The sequence below is a fragment of the Hyphopichia burtonii genome (assembly GCF_001661395.1).
Source record: "Hyphopichia burtonii NRRL Y-1933 unplaced genomic scaffold HYPBUscaffold_5, whole genome shotgun sequence".
Lineage (NCBI taxonomy): Eukaryota > Fungi > Ascomycota > Pichiomycetes > Serinales > Debaryomycetaceae > Hyphopichia > Hyphopichia burtonii.
The window spans coordinates 706,686-722,779 of NW_017963732.1; the positions used below are offsets into that span (position 1 = coordinate 706,686).

Sequence of the window (16,094 nt, forward strand, 5' to 3'; positions counted from 1 at the left end):
TTACAAGTAGTTATCTTTGGGGAAGGGGTGTGAGATATATTTCATACACAAGTGAAAGGTAGAATGCAAAAAGAATAGGGTAGTAAAGAAAATGCTAAGGTGGACGTAAAAGAATTAATCATAAGAGCTCACAGAGCTAACAACGGTAATAGAAACAATTAAAAAAGGCACAGTAAAAAAAAAAAAATAAAATAAAAACACTTAACGGAAAGGTACTAGGTTATGAAAATCAATGAATTCGTGAAGATTGAAGAATCATCAGGTTACTCATAAGGTACCCATAAATAAGGAAACGAATAAAAGAGAAGAAACCAACCAAACAGTTTTGGTATTAGCGGATCCAGCATTAACAGCAAAACCGGACGATTTTGCCGAAGCAGAGGCAGAAGCTGCAGCACCACCACTAGAACTACCGGTGTTCAATTTTAAGGTATGTAAAGCAGAGCTTTCGGTGAAAGAGCCAGTAGCTTTAGAGTCACTGGAGTCGGATGCTAATAAAAGGTGATCCGAAGCTGAGCTAGCAGCAGAATTTGCAATCTCGTTCTTGCCGGCTTTAGATAAAGAAGTAACCAATTGTAAGTCACTAAGAGAGCTGGTGGCAGCACCAGCTTGGGAAGTGACGGAAGCAGCGTTGTCAACAAGAAGAGCAGTGACTGAAGAGCCTGGCATTATGAATGAGTGTATAAGTGAACGGAAGGAATGAAAAAGATAAAGAATGATAGTTTTGAAGAAAGAAAAAAAAAAACCAGATCGTTCAGGTTTATATAAACTAAAAAGAAAAAGGAAAATAAAAAAAAAAAAATAGTCCTCGATGCTGCCCGTCAGGGGAACCATGGAGACATAACCAGGGATCTTTTTCGTTTGTTGTCAGTTGAATCTTTATTGGCTTATTTTAGAGTTTTTTTAGTGTAGTTAGTTGTTCCTAACTACTTTTGCCAACTTTATTTACCAACTCGCTCAATTATGAGGTAATTCTTCCCCCCATTTGTTTACTTCCTTACGGTAAACACTCGCTATTTGTTGATGCCATAGTGGTTTGTACTGTTTGTATTGGTGTTTACTGGCATTGTATAAATTTTTCAACTTTATGTTTGTGTCAAAATCATTTTAAACTTTTTCACGATTTCGTTCCTGATTTATTTTTTTGCGTATTTTTTTGCTTTTATTTTGTAGCTCTTTTCATTTTGAGTGTATTTTTTGGGCCTGTGCTGTTTATTTTCCTCAAAGAGCACCAATGTCGCTCAATCGGGGATTTCCATGTTATTTTTTTTTTCGTTTTTCGTTGTTCCCGCTGTTTATGGTGTAAATGTCGTGCGCTCTACTGCGGTGCGACATTGCAGCGTTACGTCACTTTTTTTTTATTTAAAGTTCTAATTGGGAAAGCGCTGTTTCTGTGGTTGCCTAAAGCAGCAACATATTCCGTTTTGAAACTATACGTCAAACGCGTTCATCGAAGTTTCATTATAAAATTCCATTAGTTTGAACCCTTTGGGGCAACTTTGCAACCAGTCAGCCGATTGCATCCAGTCACCGCTATGACGTCTTATGATATCCGCGAAACTTCCCGTAGACTACAATCATTACAATCGAGGTATTTGTATAATTCTAAACTTCCCGTAGACTACAATCATTACAATCGAGGTATTTGTATAATTCTAAACTTCAATTGACTAAGGGGGTTTCTTCATCGATATGTTGGCCTCTTTTCTTGGATTTGAATAAGCCAACACTTATGTGATTGAAAACATTATTCAAAAATCTACTAAATAACAGGGGTTTTTCTAGTTCTGCTAATTTGAATTGGAAGATTTCCTCGAAACTAGGTGGTTCGATTTCGGTTGGAGATACTTCTTGATGAGTAGAAGAGTTATCGAGGACCGAAGAGTCCGATTTCACGGGTTTAATGAATTCTTGAGATTGTTGTCTTGGTAATTGGGGGGGTGGGACCCCAGTAATTATCCCATTTGGTTCTGGTTTCATCAATGTTGGATTTCTTGCTAAAGATGCAGCCAGTTGGCGAAATACATCATTTGTAGATTGATCAACATTACTATTTCTACGGCTAGTATCTGGATCACTTGTAGACCCATAATCAACCGATCTTACTGAAGAAGATGTGGATCCATGAACACCACTTGAATGGAAAGAAAAAATCGAAGAATTATCATCGAAAACTGATCCCATATCTTCCAAGGATAACCCTTTGGTTTCTGGGAATAAATAATGGACACAGAAAAATGAAAGGAAACATGAAAGAGCAGGAATTAAATAAGTTTTCCATTTAATCAAATCTAATAAAATAGGAGTCATTTCACCAACAATAAAATTAAATAACCAATTGGTTGCAGTAGCCATAGCGGCACCCTTTGAACGAACAGAGTTGGGCATAACTTCACTCATCATCCAAGGAATTGGACCCCAACTTGTACCAAATGCAGCATTGAAAATTATAACACAAATCACCACAACTTGAGGAGTCCAAGGATTATCCATAAATAAAGACCAGGATATAGTTAAAAGAGGGATAAACATTAAAACTGCCCCCGATAATAATAATGGTTTACGACCCCAAGAATCAACTAAATACCAAGGAGGAATAGTACTAGCGACATAAACCAAGGCATTTACCCCCGTCATTAAAATAGCATCTCTTCCATGCCAACCAGCACTTTCAAAAATCATTGGAGCATAATAACTAACAATGTTAATACCATTCAATTGAGCAAACATTTGAGAAAAACAAGCAACACTTAATCTTTTTTTAAATCTATTAAACATATATTGATAACTACGTTCACCACCTTCCACTCGAGCAATTAAAACATTCTCTTTAATCTGTCTATATTCATTAATACCATTTTCATCTTCAACATCACCATCGGAATATAAATCGCTAATAACAATCATTCCTTCAATATCATGATCATGATCTAATAACCATCTTGGAGTTTCCACAATTATAAAGCTTCCTAAATATAATAAAAGTCCCATAATACATTGGACATAAAGTGGACAACGCCAACTTAAATTATTTTGTAAGAAAGAAAATCCATAATCAACCCAAATACTGGTTGCATATCCAATAATATTACCCGTAAATTCTAAACATGCATAAAAACCTCGATCATCTGGAGGACTAATTTCTTGCTGATAACAAGGAATAATCGTAGTTAAAGTACCAATTGCTAACCCAGTTATAAATCTACCAACTGATAAATTTAGAATATTAATAGAGGTTGCTTGAAGCAAACCCCCAGTGACAAATATAAATGCTCCCCATCTAATAGTACGACGACGACCAATTTTATCTCCAACTTTCCCTGCAACAAACGATGATCCCAATGCACCAATTTCCAAAATTGCAATCATTGAACCAACCTCAACTGGACTGGGATCATTATAATAATCTTTGAAAAACTCATTGGTTAAAAGGGATGACATTAACCCTTGTTCAAATCCAAAAAGAAACACTCCCAAAGACACGAAAATTGACGTGAAGTTAAGAAGAGCCCTTCCAACCAAGAACGATTCCTTGATTTGAAGATTATGGTGTTGATTTGGATGAGTTTCCATCTTTCTTAACTGCTAAAACAAACTGCTAAAACTTACCAATCTATTACCAATGATCTATTACCAATGATCTATTTTAGGGTTTCTTCCCAATTACTTACCTGATTTGTTCGGCTTCGAACTAAACTACTTGATAAGTCAATTCTCGATATTGGCGAATCGTTGATAGTTTTATAACTACTTTTTCCCCGTTAATGGAAATTTCCAATTGATTCTACTCCTTTATCAGCCTTTTTTTTTTGCGCACAGTTTTTTGCTAGCAAAGTAACCCACTGATAATGAGTCTTTGATGCAACTGGTGATAAGACTGAATGATCAGGTCAATTGTTGAATTGGATCCTGAATCACAAAGAAATCAAGAACATGGGGTAATACAATGGGCTTGACAGTTGTTCTGTTTTGTAATGTTCTTCTTTTGGTTCAATTACATGACCTTTTCAAGTTTGTAACTTGTTGTTACTCGATTGAAGTAAACTACTTGAATAATGTATTATGTATTAAATATTAAGGTACGAATTGAATAAGTATTATGGTTAACGAATACGGTTTAATCTTGTATTATTTAAGTGAACGTTAATATCCAATCTGTCGGCATCGTCTTCGATTTTTCTTAAACGGGTATTTTGAGTATCGACTTCTTGACCCATGACCCCGGCCGAGTTTTTCAATTTCTTAGAATAAGCAGCAATTTGATCCAAGTTACTAGCCAATTCTTTCTCCATTTCATCGTCTTCCAGATCATTTTCAAATTGATATCTTTGAGCTTCTTTTAATGATTTTTCTCCTTGATATTTAGCATGAAGTTCACTATTGGTGGCACTATTTGTAATACCTTCTTTTAATCTTTGTTCACTTTCGTAAACGCCTTTTCTATTAGCTTCTCTCATGTATTTTTCTTGAGTCTTATTGGCTTTAATTTTAGCTTCTTGTTGACGTAAACGAGATTTTTTATTAAATGGATTAATTGAAGTAGCTGGTAAGAAAATTGTTCGGTTATATCTTTCCAATTCTTTAACTTTTTCATCGGCAATTTTAGATTGGGTGTCTGATAAAAGTAAATTTTGTTCTGCATTATATAATCTTTCTGATTGGGATCCCAACATTCCCAAAGTATTGGTACCTGAAGCATCGGCTTCTTGTGCCATACGTAATGTATTACGAGTTGATGCTAGTGATTCTTGTTTATAATATTTAATATCCTGTTTAATTCCTTCCACTTCTTCATCTTCTGAATTGACTTCTTCTTCTTCTGGTAATTCATCATCTAATTCAACATTTAAATCTTCTTCATCTTCAACTTCATTCAAATCGAGCGTTGATTCGTCATCATATCTTGGTTTGCGTACAGCTCTAGGCTTTACTGGTGGTTGGTTGGTGGGAACTTCATTCAAATCAAGTGATTCGGTATCATTAGTATCCATGGTTGTTCGGGTTGATTGACGGGATATACGACTTGAATATGATGGTGGTGCAGTACTATTTGAGGTTCTTATGGATGGTGCTGCATAGGGATTGGATCGAGCACTAGCAGCAGAAGATTGGGTAGCCCCATTCTGTCCATATGCGCTGCTACGGGGTTGTCCGTATGGATTAGATGCTGGCTTATCTTGACTTCTTCCTCCATATGGATTTCCATTTGCCCCGTTTGCATTTCTTTGGCTTCCTCCGTTTGTATTTCTTTGGCTTCCTCCGTATGGATTACTTGATCCCCCGTATGGATTACTTGATCCCCCGTATGGATTACTTGATCCTCCGTATGGATTATTTTCGTTTGCTCCATATGGATTGCCTTCATTTGCTCCGTATGGATTTCCTTCTTCTGATTCTCCTCCGTTGGCATATGGATTCCCATCACCATTCACATTGGCATTAGCATATGGATTCACAGGAGCCATTGCTGGCTTGGCTGCTTTTCTTTCTTGAGCATAAGTTCTGAAAGCACTAAATTGATCGGGTCTCTGGTTATTCGATCTAGTTGAAATCCCCATTCTATTAAGATCCTCCCTGATCTCTTCCTCAGTGGGCTCTTTCTTCTTAAACATCTTTTTGATTCCCATCTTGTATTGATTGTATTATTCGACAGGATGAGCTTATAACACCAATTAAAGGGTTTGACCTTTTCTCCAGCATATCATTTTTCGATTATGAGCTAATCTGAGCCTCGTCTAAAAAAGAAATTATACACCCGTGCATTTTATGTTGGTCACGTGGTCTTTTCTAACATCCGTACATTTTTACAGTTTTGCAGTTTATTCTTTTTCAAAATGCAAAACCGTTATTTTGCAGTCAATTTATCATGAATTAGAATGAAATTCAATAAAAACACGTAAATACAATCAAGAGACTTATTATACAATAAGGATACTAGTATTGCATTTCTATCAGCTGTTGGCTTTTTCGTCTTCGCTATACTACATGTATTCTCAAGATAAATATATTAATACACCATATGTAGATTATTTTGAATCAGGCTTTGTAGGCTCTGTTCCAGCAGTGCTTGGGAATTGCACCTCTGAGAATGGAGCTGATCCAACTGTGGAATACTTATCATCATCGCTTTCTTCGAGCCTGTCGTACTCATAAATATATTTAAGATCATGAATATCGTCAGAATTATCGTATTTGGATTCCCGGTTCTTAGCATGAGAGAAGTCCAAAAATACAATATTGCCATCGGCAACTTTGCAGTTTCTCGTTGCAATATCGTGATGCTGGATTCCAATATCCCCCATCATTTCGAGTTGTCTGCATCCATTTTCAACCATTGACTTGGTGATTTTGGTTTCATCTTCCCCAACATACGATAATAATAAGTAGAATCCCTCGATAGGGCCCAGGTCTTTGACATTCACACGGAATGCTCCATAGTAGTATAGGGTGGGTACGTTGATCTTATCCTTCTCATCATCAGAACTTGAATTGTGTCTTTCAATCAGTTCATAACAAGAAGCTTCTTTGAGAAAAGAGTGNATGCAAGCTTTAACATCCTCCGTATCAGGGATGGGCCACCCCCTGAGTCTCGCAACAACACTGGGGATGAAAAGCTTCATGACCACCAGATCGTCTTGGTTCAAGCCTGTGAGGACTTCCTTGAAATATGGGAAAAATTTGCAAAGTAAGTCCACTTGGAACTTATAGACATGACTCCGGTGTCCTTCTCCTTGTAATACTTCAAACCCAGTCCATGATTCACATTCACCTTCAACATGAGAATTGCTCTTTTGGGGGTTAATATTACTATTAGCATGGATTTCTTTGACGAGTGATTCCTTTATTGCAGCATCAAGTAACTTTCCTTGCTCTTCATACTTCTTTGAGGTGATGTTATCGATTATGTTGAAAACCTTTTTCTGGTATTTTTTAAGAAGCTCTTCTTCATCTGCAGACTCAATGAAAAGCAGATTTAAAACCACAGCTTGAACAGTTAAACCCCGACCTTCCAATGAAAGTAACTTGTAATTGCAAGGAATCTCTACTTCATTGTTATCATCTGTGAGCTCTTCCAATTGACTGAGTCTAGATTCATCAATTTCTATGTAAAGGGTGTGGTGGAAATTAGTGATCATAGCACGAGTAGTTTTGCAGACAACGAAATATCTGCCTACTTGCCTTTTGATTGATTTGAAAGCCTCACTCGATTCATTAATTCCATCTTTGACCAAGTCACTAAAACGGGGGCCCTTGACTTCAACAATCAATAAAGGGACTTCATTCTTCGAGTAAAGCAAGTCCGGTCTTCCCTTAACTTGGTCTGTTGATCTCCCATTGCTACTACGCACCTGACTGCTTTTGTCACTAAGCATTTTATTTTTCTCAAGTTCAATAGCATGGCCTGCAGCAGCAAGAAAACTGGTTGTCGGATATCCAATGTAATGTTTAAAGAGATCAAGACAATCTTCTTCATTCTTTGGAAATGAACAAGAATAATATAATGAATATGCTCCGCTTATTCTAAGCCATTTCTTTTTGTAGGTTCCTTCGCCTGATCTTAAAATCTCCTCCTTTAAACATTGTTGAAAACGTTTTAATTTGTTAAATATTTTGTCGTTCAATTCAGTTTCTAATATCAACTGGAACTTGACCAATTCACTTTTGGAAGTAGAACCATGAACCCTCAGACTTTCAGTAATTTTTCTCAATTCATCAGGTTTCAAAAAGATTGTAAAAAAAGGGATAGCCATGTTAACCAATAGACGGATATCGACCTGGCCTGAGACTGTGTTTACTACCATCCTGACTAAGTCGGACTTAATCTCATACCTTTCCTCAGGAGTCATAAAGGCCAACAATTCAGGTGTGACGCTGTTGATGTATATCAACCGCTCACGATGATACTTCTCTTTCAATAGCTCGTGCGTGGATGCTTCGATAAACTCAATTCTTCCAGAAGAAGTATATCCGGTGATTGGGATAGAGCCGACATACACCAATCTAATATCTGACTGGTTGTTTTCAAACCATTGGTTCCGATACCTTTCTATCATATCTTCAGGAGGGATGTTGTTGACGTAAACAATGTTGTCAGAAGGAAAGATCTCCATCAATTTCTCGGGTGGGATGTTGTTATCATACTCAATAAGCTCGTCACCTTGACTTTTCAAGATCTTAGCATAGTATTTTGAATTCATGTTTTGGCTTGAAACAGCTGTGATTCTGAAAATGATCTAGTTGAATTTGGTATTTAAAGACTCTTGTGATTTGTGGTAAGTTTATGTTTGCAACTAAAATCAAAAAAATACTCTGCTTCGGCTGCGAAAACAAAATGTGTACGGGTGTATTATTACCACTGTTAAATTGAAGCCTTTTGAATAACTTACTAAACATTCTTTCCAGGGAACCAGTGGGAGTCTGTTTCTACTTATGCTAACCTGGGAAGTAGGCAATGTATATCAACTGCCCCTTTCTTGTGTTGCACGTCTGTTTCAAATTAAACAAGCTTTGTATCAGTTGCAGCGATCTGTATAACTTTTCCTAAGTAAAAGGGTGTTTCAGAATCTTACTTTTATCCCTACTTTTGGTCTTTACAATTGATTGGTTCCTTCACTTGTGTAGATTTACATTATTTACTATGAATCACATTGTCTTTTTTTTAATTAGATCGTTTATATATAGTGCTTAATCGTAATGCTGGTGATTTCTTTTGTTGTCCTTCAAGCTATCCTATCCTGTGTTCTTATGCTTCTCGTAACAAATCCCTTTTATTTGGGATTCTTTGAAAGTGGTTTTGCAGCCAAAATCCGAGTATTGCTCAAATTAATCATTGTAATCAGATTCAAATTAATGATCAAGAAGCTCCTAACATAAAAGGTCTGGTCCCCAGTAAAGTACCCAAATGCTCAAGCTCTCACCTCTTATGAACGAATTCTGTTATCTTACCTTAGTTTTTCACCTAATACTCGAGCCACTAATCCAGAGTTCAAAGATCTGTTATTCATTTTAAAAGATCCGTGCCCGTTGTCTTTTCCCCTCGTTTTTTTTTTTTTTTTTTTTATTTTGAGATGCTTGCAAAAACTTCTAATGCCATTGAATATTTCCTTGTTAGAAATTTCACCTTTATTCAAGTTTGTTTTCTTCGCTACAGTTTATTCTGTTTGGTTTCCGTGTTGGTAAGTATTCTCCCCACAGTGATAGCCAGGTGTTGCTAATAATTTGTTTAAGAAGAAACACGGGATACTATTTCGAAAAGGTTGTTACTTGATTCTGCCCCCAATAGGTATATTTACTAACTATTTTAAGAAATAATTCAATAAACAAACTCGTGATTAAGATTGGGTGTTTACTCTCCGTTATTGCTGCTTGTTATTTTGCTTTGGGTGCTTCTGTTTTTATTTTTTTTGCAATCGTATATAAAAAAAGGTTATTTTGATAAAAATGTCATCAACTAGTACTCATAAATTAGAAGAAGCTCCTTTGATAATTCAAGATCAAAAGAGAAGAAAGCTTGATCAACAAATGACGATTCCAATGCCTTCTGAAAGCTTAAAATCCAATTCAAATGGTACTTTAATCGATAACAGTAATGGTACCATGACTCCTATTGCATCAACTAAACCTATGGAAATAGATTCTCAAGAATATATTGAATGTCCCTGTGGTCATATGCATGGTCCTGGTCAAGGAGATCATCATGACATCCATGCGGTTGGTTTGGCCAGTGTTCCATTATTAAGAGGAGATTAAGTAAAACTTATTTGTATCATAAAAATCTTGCATTGTATATATGTATTACTAATAAATATAATTGATAAACATCTATGTACTTAAGATTTACCTCCCTTAATCGAGTGTTGAACATCAGTGATACTGTCCTGGCTTTCAACGTCGCTTGATTGTTCTACCTGTTCGTTCCCATCCTTAACGTTTCCTTGTTTTTGATCTCTAAGAGTTAAGTAAGTAGCTATAATTGTCATTATTAACCCAAATGATGATAAAGTTGCAGTATAACTAAAACCAATATGATATTGAGGAGCATCATTAGTATTCCAAACTAATAAAGGAACCCAAGCGCCAGTGACATAAGCTAAATTATTAGTTATAACAACAACAAAATTACGTTTCATATCATTTTCAAAAAGTAAACGATTGATCCAGGAGAAAATCATCGGTTGACCCCACATTGTGGGAGCACCGACTATAAAGTAACATAACCAATGCCAACCAATTGGAATATTCCAATGAGCTAAACTAGCACAACCAATAATTACTGGGATGAAAAATAATAAAACGAAAACATGATTTTGACGTCCACCAACATAATTATTATAATAAGCAAAAACCAAAGTTAAAATCATTCCAATACCAATTAAAAGAGAAGGATAAGTATTATATCTATAAGAACTTAAATTTAAATCAGTTTTCATCCAAGTAGTGAAAGTTGGTTGAGAATTAGCAGCACAACTATTGTTATAAGCTAAAAATAATAATGGGAAAACATAAATATGCCAGGTATTGAAAAATGATTTAATCTTGGGCCAAGTATACTTTTCTCTTGATCTTAATTGAGCTTTTATTCTTCTTCTTCTTTCTAAACCAACTAATTTATCTTGAGCATTAAAATAAAAAGCATCAGTTGTACTAGGAGTGTTTGGATCAACAAACATAGTATAAATTGCAATTGGGAATGAAATTACTCCATCGAAAACAAATAACCATTTAAAAGGTTCCATTTTACTATCTTTGAAACCACGTAAAATACCTTCTTGTAAAGGACCAGAAATTAAACTTGCAATACCACTAGCAATTGCAAAATAACAAGCTCTAGTACTTAATTCAGGACCAGCATAATTACTTCCTAGTAAATATTCCATTGAAGGGAAATATGCTGCTTCCAATAGACCAATGAAAAACCGAAGTGGATACCAGCCATTAACTGAATTTGGTATAATCATTAAAATCGTTAAAATTGACCAACTTAATTCTAAACCACCTAAAAAATAACGAGCCAGAACTCTATGAAGTAATAAATTTCCCGGAATTTGTCCAAGAATATAACCCACCGTGAATAAAGTAACCATTTTTTGATATTGATTGTTTGGTAAAAGATCAGCCATCCCATTAACATAAGCAGTTGAGATATTTGATTGATTTAAATTCTTAATGAAGTATCCCAACATTGAAGAACTAATCAAGAAAAAATCAAGTTTCATCAAATATGCTTGTTCCTTTGGGTGTTTATCAGCACCATCCCAAAAAAATCTTTTAATTCGGAATAACCTTGACTTTTCCCTTTCTGCAATAACTTCTGGTGGGATAGATAAATCAATATAAGGAGTATCACCTATTTCTATTGGTTCAGTATTAACATTGATCCCGTCAGTTTTTTCATTTTCTTGCACCAGTGACTTACTTGAATCACTATCACTAAGTTGTCTATGAAGCTCCTTTGGATCAATTATTTCATTTGCTACAAGTTCTTTCTTAACTTTTGTCCAAAATCCCATCTTGTTCTTTTGTATTATAATTAAAATCTAGAGATCCTCAAAATAGTTCAGAAATCATCGTATTTATAGCTCAAGGAACAATTTTCCGCTGGTTTGATTGATATGATCTAATTTTTTGCAATTGTTAATTTATTCCGGTTATCATTAAACTGTGGATTGCAGCCATAATTCTGACATATTACGTCAAAAATTAATATTATGGGTGTACGGGCGTGACGTCTAGGGAAGTGTGGCATTTTGCGGACCGCTAAATTTGCAATTAATACATTTTTTGCAATTTTGCAATTTTGACATATACATTTTTGATATGAAGACACCTTTTGCAACTAAACTAATAATACAAAAATAAACAATAATGAGATAAAGGAAAATATTAGTACAAAGAAGAAAAATCCGGGGTTTCAGCAGCCATTGACCAAAGAGTTTTTCGGGTAAGTATATCCAGCATCTTCCCAACTAGTTAAATTAACGTTTGAGTAAGCGTTAATGTGATTTTCAATATAGTCATAAGTAGGGTAATCGGTAGGATCGCAACCAAGGTTTACTTCATCTTCAGGTTGGTATACACGAACGTAGTCGATTCTCATAGTAGCAGGGAAATTAAGAGAAGTCCAATCGATATAAGCCCAATTATTAGAGATACCTAAATTCATAATAATTGACATTGGCTCTTTTGAAATTCTTCTGAACCCAACGTTACCATTCGGAGCCAAAGCATAGGCCTGGACGGTCAAAGTAGGGGTTTCATCACCGACATACCAAGTGATATAACCATCTTCATTATCGTTCAAGTATTCATATCCGTAAACTTGGAAATTGGAACCACCGGGGCCTCGTTCATACCACTCAGTGTTAAGGGTAGTTGTACCACTAACAGCTTGTTGTAAAGGACCACCAGTGTAAGTATTCATGCAGGTGACATCTGGATTATGAATTTCCACGAAATTGTAATCGGGATAATACCAAACATCATAAGGAGCCACTTGATAAGATTGAGAAGCCACTCCGAAATATTTTGTAGTATCGATTTCCCCTTCAATGATATCAATTTCTGGAGCACCACGACCAGTACCACGATTTGGATGATCTTCACCATTACAAGTACAGGAGTTTAATTTTTGTCCTGGTAAATAACTAATACCGTCGGGGGACGATTGATTAGCGGTGATACCTGCATCACAACTGTCATAAGTATACGGCCAAACCCCTTCAGTAGTTGACAAGTAACCGGGTCTACCCAAATTACCCATGGTCCAAATACCGGGCCATAATCCGGAAACCGCTCCCGAGTTTGGTAATCTAGCAGAGGCTAAGATTAAGCCTTGGGTGAAACACATTTTATTCCAAGATTGAACCATACCGGAACGATAGAAAAGATCATGATTTTTAATTGCGTCTAATCTTAAATTAAGAGTACCATTTGCGGTTTGGACCGCGTCGGGATCATACCATTCTAAATCTTTTGTTGCATCATAATGTAAATCGGCTGCTTGGAAAAATTGATCATCACCTTCATAGAATGTTCTTCCATCTGCGTTGAATTCGTCACTAAACACCAATTTCCAAGTTTTACCATCTTTATTTTTATGAGTTAAAGCATCCTGGGGAGTATCAGGGTCAACCAAGGAGGTTCTTATACCTGCAATCAAGGGGTACAGATACTGGGTTAAGATTTCATAAGATTCTGGTTTATAAGGGTTTGTTATACCGGAATAAGTTAAAACTGGTAATAAGATGAAAACCACAATTGCACAAATGATCAAGAATAAGAAACCGAAAAACCCACCAGCCGATTTTTTATCCATTGTTTTCAAATCGTACCAAAAACGATTTTTATCATAATCAGCATCTTTAATTGGATCAGGATTATGTAAATAATCATCAGGTTCCTTTTCATCGATATGTAAGGGGAAACTTGAAGCTGGGTAGCCACCAAAGGGACTGAAATCATGATTTTCATTTAATAACTTGGTAGTTGGTTCCATTTGATTTTGAGAAACCAAAGAAGATGAACTAACCACTCTAGAACCTAATCTAGACAGATACCGATCAAATTCGGGAGCATAAGCAGGAATGGTTTTATTTGCCGGAGGTTGTAATAAGTTAGTAGTGGTATTATTCTGAGAATTATAATAGCCATTAAAATCATCATCTGAATTACCATTGGAGTTAGACAGCTCACTAACGTTTCGATCAGTATATCTAAAATGGGCCAAATCTGAATTGGACAACGATTCCTGGAAAGGGTTCAAGGGTTCATTGGAGTTTGTATCATCATAATCGTCCACAGCAACAGAAGGGCTGTTATAAGTCAAGTCTCGTTGTGCCATATCAACAGAAACATAAACTAATGAAGAAGTAGTAAATTAAATAAACAACCAATAAACAACAAAAAAATTTATCAATATTAAAATATACAGTGAAAATTTAAGGGAGTACCAAAAAATAATAACAATCCTCGCCTTATAAAAGTTCCCACTACCAAAAAGGCTTTTTCTTTGGCTATTCTTGGTATCTACTTTATCTTACCACTAGTGACTAAGTTGTAAGATCGTAATTAGGCCGTTTAACAACCAATAGTAGCCCAGGGGCTGAGGAATGCTCCGAACCATGTACTACGCTTATATCTCCACAATCACTGGAAGGGTGCTCCGTACACCACCCAGGAATCTTGTCCAACTTGGCAAGCTTTGTTTCCTTTTAGGAAACCCCTGACTTTTCTTCGCTATTGTAAACAAGATATCTTAGTATTGGTATTAGTTTATTGCAAATGAACAGGTATTAAAATGTATTTAAATTTACTTAGTAATTTTGTTGATTTTGATGAATTTTGATGTAAAAATGTTATTTTGGCGAAAAAACAACATTTTCAAATCAATTTTCAGGGGAATTTTTCATTTTTTTCATTTTTTCATATTTTCATTTCATTTTCATTTTCATTTTCATTTTCATTTCATTTTCATTTTCATTTCATTTTCATTTTCCTTTTCCTTTTCATTTTCTTGTTTGCAGTATTACAGCTGCTTGTGGTCTTGTGTTACTCTTGTACGCTTGTACTCTTGTGTAGGCTAAGACTTGCTACCAATCTAGGCATCAGTATATTTCGGTATGTTTGATGCCGGGAAAATATCCATTGGGTCTGTAGATGGTTCACCCAGGTCAGTTGCCAGTTGCCAATTATGCCAAATGTCAATTGTCAACCAGATCAGATATTTGCAGCAAACGCACAAGGGTTAAACGATCTAACAATAAACCAGTATATCTACTTACACAAATAAACAAGGAGGCTTGATTCCTTTGATGTGCACTTGGAGCAGATCGACCAGTATCCACTACTGGTGGAGCATGGGGTTGCAAGTCTGAGGATGAATGGTGCTTCTGGTTGGTTCAGTAATTGTCGTGTTTGCTTATGATGCTTCAATCTGCCCTTTATACTGTATTTAAAAGTATAGTCTCAGATATGTATTCTTCACGATATACACGGAATCAGGGAGAAGGGTTCTTTTACAACTTCAATAGAACTACTTGAGTGCAGCACTTTCTAGACTAGAAATCACTAAGGGCCACAGAGTAACTGTCGGAAGTTTTCATGTTAGACGTGTAATTGGCAAAGCAGTTAAACTTTAGTAGGATGTAAGCAAGTTTTATATAGTGCTGACGGTGACTGTAGCAGGCAGTATTAACGTCAAAAGGGACTGATAGAGGCAAGATGGTGTTCAGTATGGTATGCAGATGAATGCAACCAGCTGGAACAAATACAGATATAGACAACGGTGGCTCGATGGTTATCGAATGTCTAACTTTAGGAGCAATTATTACATAGAAACATGCTGGAGACATTACCAGGTTATTTATCTTGCGGAAACCATTAAGCGGTTGAATGAAGCACTAAAACAAATGATCAAACCGAAGTACAGTTAGTTGGAGGAGTTGGTATGACGGGAGAGCAGCTTTGGTTATGTAAAACATTTTTAGACACAATGAGGTCAAGTGGACAATAATCTAGATGCATTAAATAGACTAGGAATCCGTCAGTTGTTCCAGATACCCTTCCAGAAGCTTCTGACGTGCTTCTCTATAATTAAGTATGGTTTTGCTTAAACGTGATGCTAACCGTTTTATCCATTCTATTTGGAATTGTCATGTTATAGCTAACCCCAAGGAAATGAATATGTCAACACAAAACTTTAATTACTTCCTTACAAGGATTATTATCTGGTCGAACGAGCCGTATAAAGAGTAAAATGTTTTCGGTTTTATTGTTTATAAAAAATCAATTTTCATAAAACAAGTACTTACGGTAGTAATAGAGAAGATTTATTTTAGCATCTGAACACTGTTTTTTTATTCAATTCATAGAAATTGAAAAAAATTTAAAAATATCTCTTTTGAAATTGCAAGAATACTATACTTTGAAAACGCTAAAAATCAATTTTTTTTATTAATCCGATGCGGTGGCTCAATTGGTAGAGCTTTGGACTCCAAATCCAAAGGTTGCAGGTTCAAGTCCTGTCCGTGTCATTTTTTTTTGCAATTTGCTTTCTTGTAACGGATTATAATAATCAGCTTCCTTTTGATACTAAT

The 16,094-nt window shown here is 35.7% G+C and overlaps 7 protein-coding genes and 1 non-coding gene across 8 annotated transcripts; 2 read left to right on the forward strand and 6 right to left on the reverse strand.

Annotated features, from left to right (window-relative positions):
* Positions 1-58: 58 nt before the first annotated feature.
* Positions 59-998, reverse strand: HYPBUDRAFT_216859 (uncharacterized protein). Its single transcript, XM_020223082.1, has one exon. The coding sequence runs from the start codon at positions 832-834 to the stop codon at positions 268-270; it is 567 nt and encodes a 188-aa protein (XP_020075688.1). The 5' UTR covers positions 835-998; the 3' UTR covers positions 59-267.
* Positions 999-1,587: 589 nt separating this feature from the next.
* HGT3 (Hgt3p) lies at positions 1,588-3,758 on the reverse strand. The gene has a single exon (XM_020221515.1). It carries the CDS (start codon positions 3,571-3,573, stop codon positions 1,663-1,665), a length of 1,911 nt encoding a protein of 636 aa, XP_020075689.1. The 5' UTR covers positions 3,574-3,758; the 3' UTR covers positions 1,588-1,662.
* Positions 3,759-4,048: 290 nt separating this feature from the next.
* On the reverse strand, positions 4,049-5,577 carry SEC9 (Sec9p). The gene has a single exon (XM_020221516.1). The coding sequence runs from the start codon at positions 5,556-5,558 to the stop codon at positions 4,104-4,106; it is 1,455 nt and encodes a 484-aa protein (XP_020075690.1). The 5' UTR covers positions 5,559-5,577; the 3' UTR covers positions 4,049-4,103.
* Positions 5,578-6,003: 426 nt separating this feature from the next.
* Positions 6,004-6,447, reverse strand: HYPBUDRAFT_153379 (uncharacterized protein; the record flags this gene model as incomplete). The annotated part of the gene is made up of 1 exon (XM_020221517.1): positions 6,004-6,447. A coding segment is annotated over one exon (402 nt), but the record flags the coding sequence as incomplete, so codon positions are not given.
* Positions 6,448-9,393: 2,946 nt separating this feature from the next.
* On the forward strand, positions 9,394-9,801 carry HYPBUDRAFT_153380 (uncharacterized protein). The gene has a single exon (XM_020221518.1). The coding sequence runs from the start codon at positions 9,442-9,444 to the stop codon at positions 9,748-9,750; it is 309 nt and encodes a 102-aa protein (XP_020075692.1). The 5' UTR covers positions 9,394-9,441; the 3' UTR covers positions 9,751-9,801.
* HYPBUDRAFT_126368 (uncharacterized protein) lies at positions 9,777-11,510 on the reverse strand (the record flags this gene model as incomplete). The annotated part of the gene is made up of 1 exon (XM_020219357.1): positions 9,777-11,510. The coding sequence occupies one exon, from the start codon at positions 11,508-11,510 to the stop codon at positions 9,831-9,833; it is 1,680 nt and encodes a 559-aa protein (XP_020075693.1). The 3' UTR covers positions 9,777-9,830.
* Positions 11,511-11,566: 56 nt separating this feature from the next.
* On the reverse strand, positions 11,567-14,299 carry HYPBUDRAFT_153382 (SKN1/KRE6 family beta-glucan synthesis-associated protein). Its single transcript, XM_020221519.1, has one exon. It carries the CDS (start codon positions 13,838-13,840, stop codon positions 11,912-11,914), a length of 1,929 nt encoding a protein of 642 aa, XP_020075694.1. The 5' UTR covers positions 13,841-14,299; the 3' UTR covers positions 11,567-11,911.
* A 1,659-nt stretch (positions 14,300-15,958) lies between these two features.
* Positions 15,959-16,031, forward strand: HYPBUDRAFT_t124. Its single transcript has one exon. It is a non-coding gene; the product is annotated as a tRNA-Trp (tRNA).
* Positions 16,032-16,094: the final 63 nt, after the last annotated feature.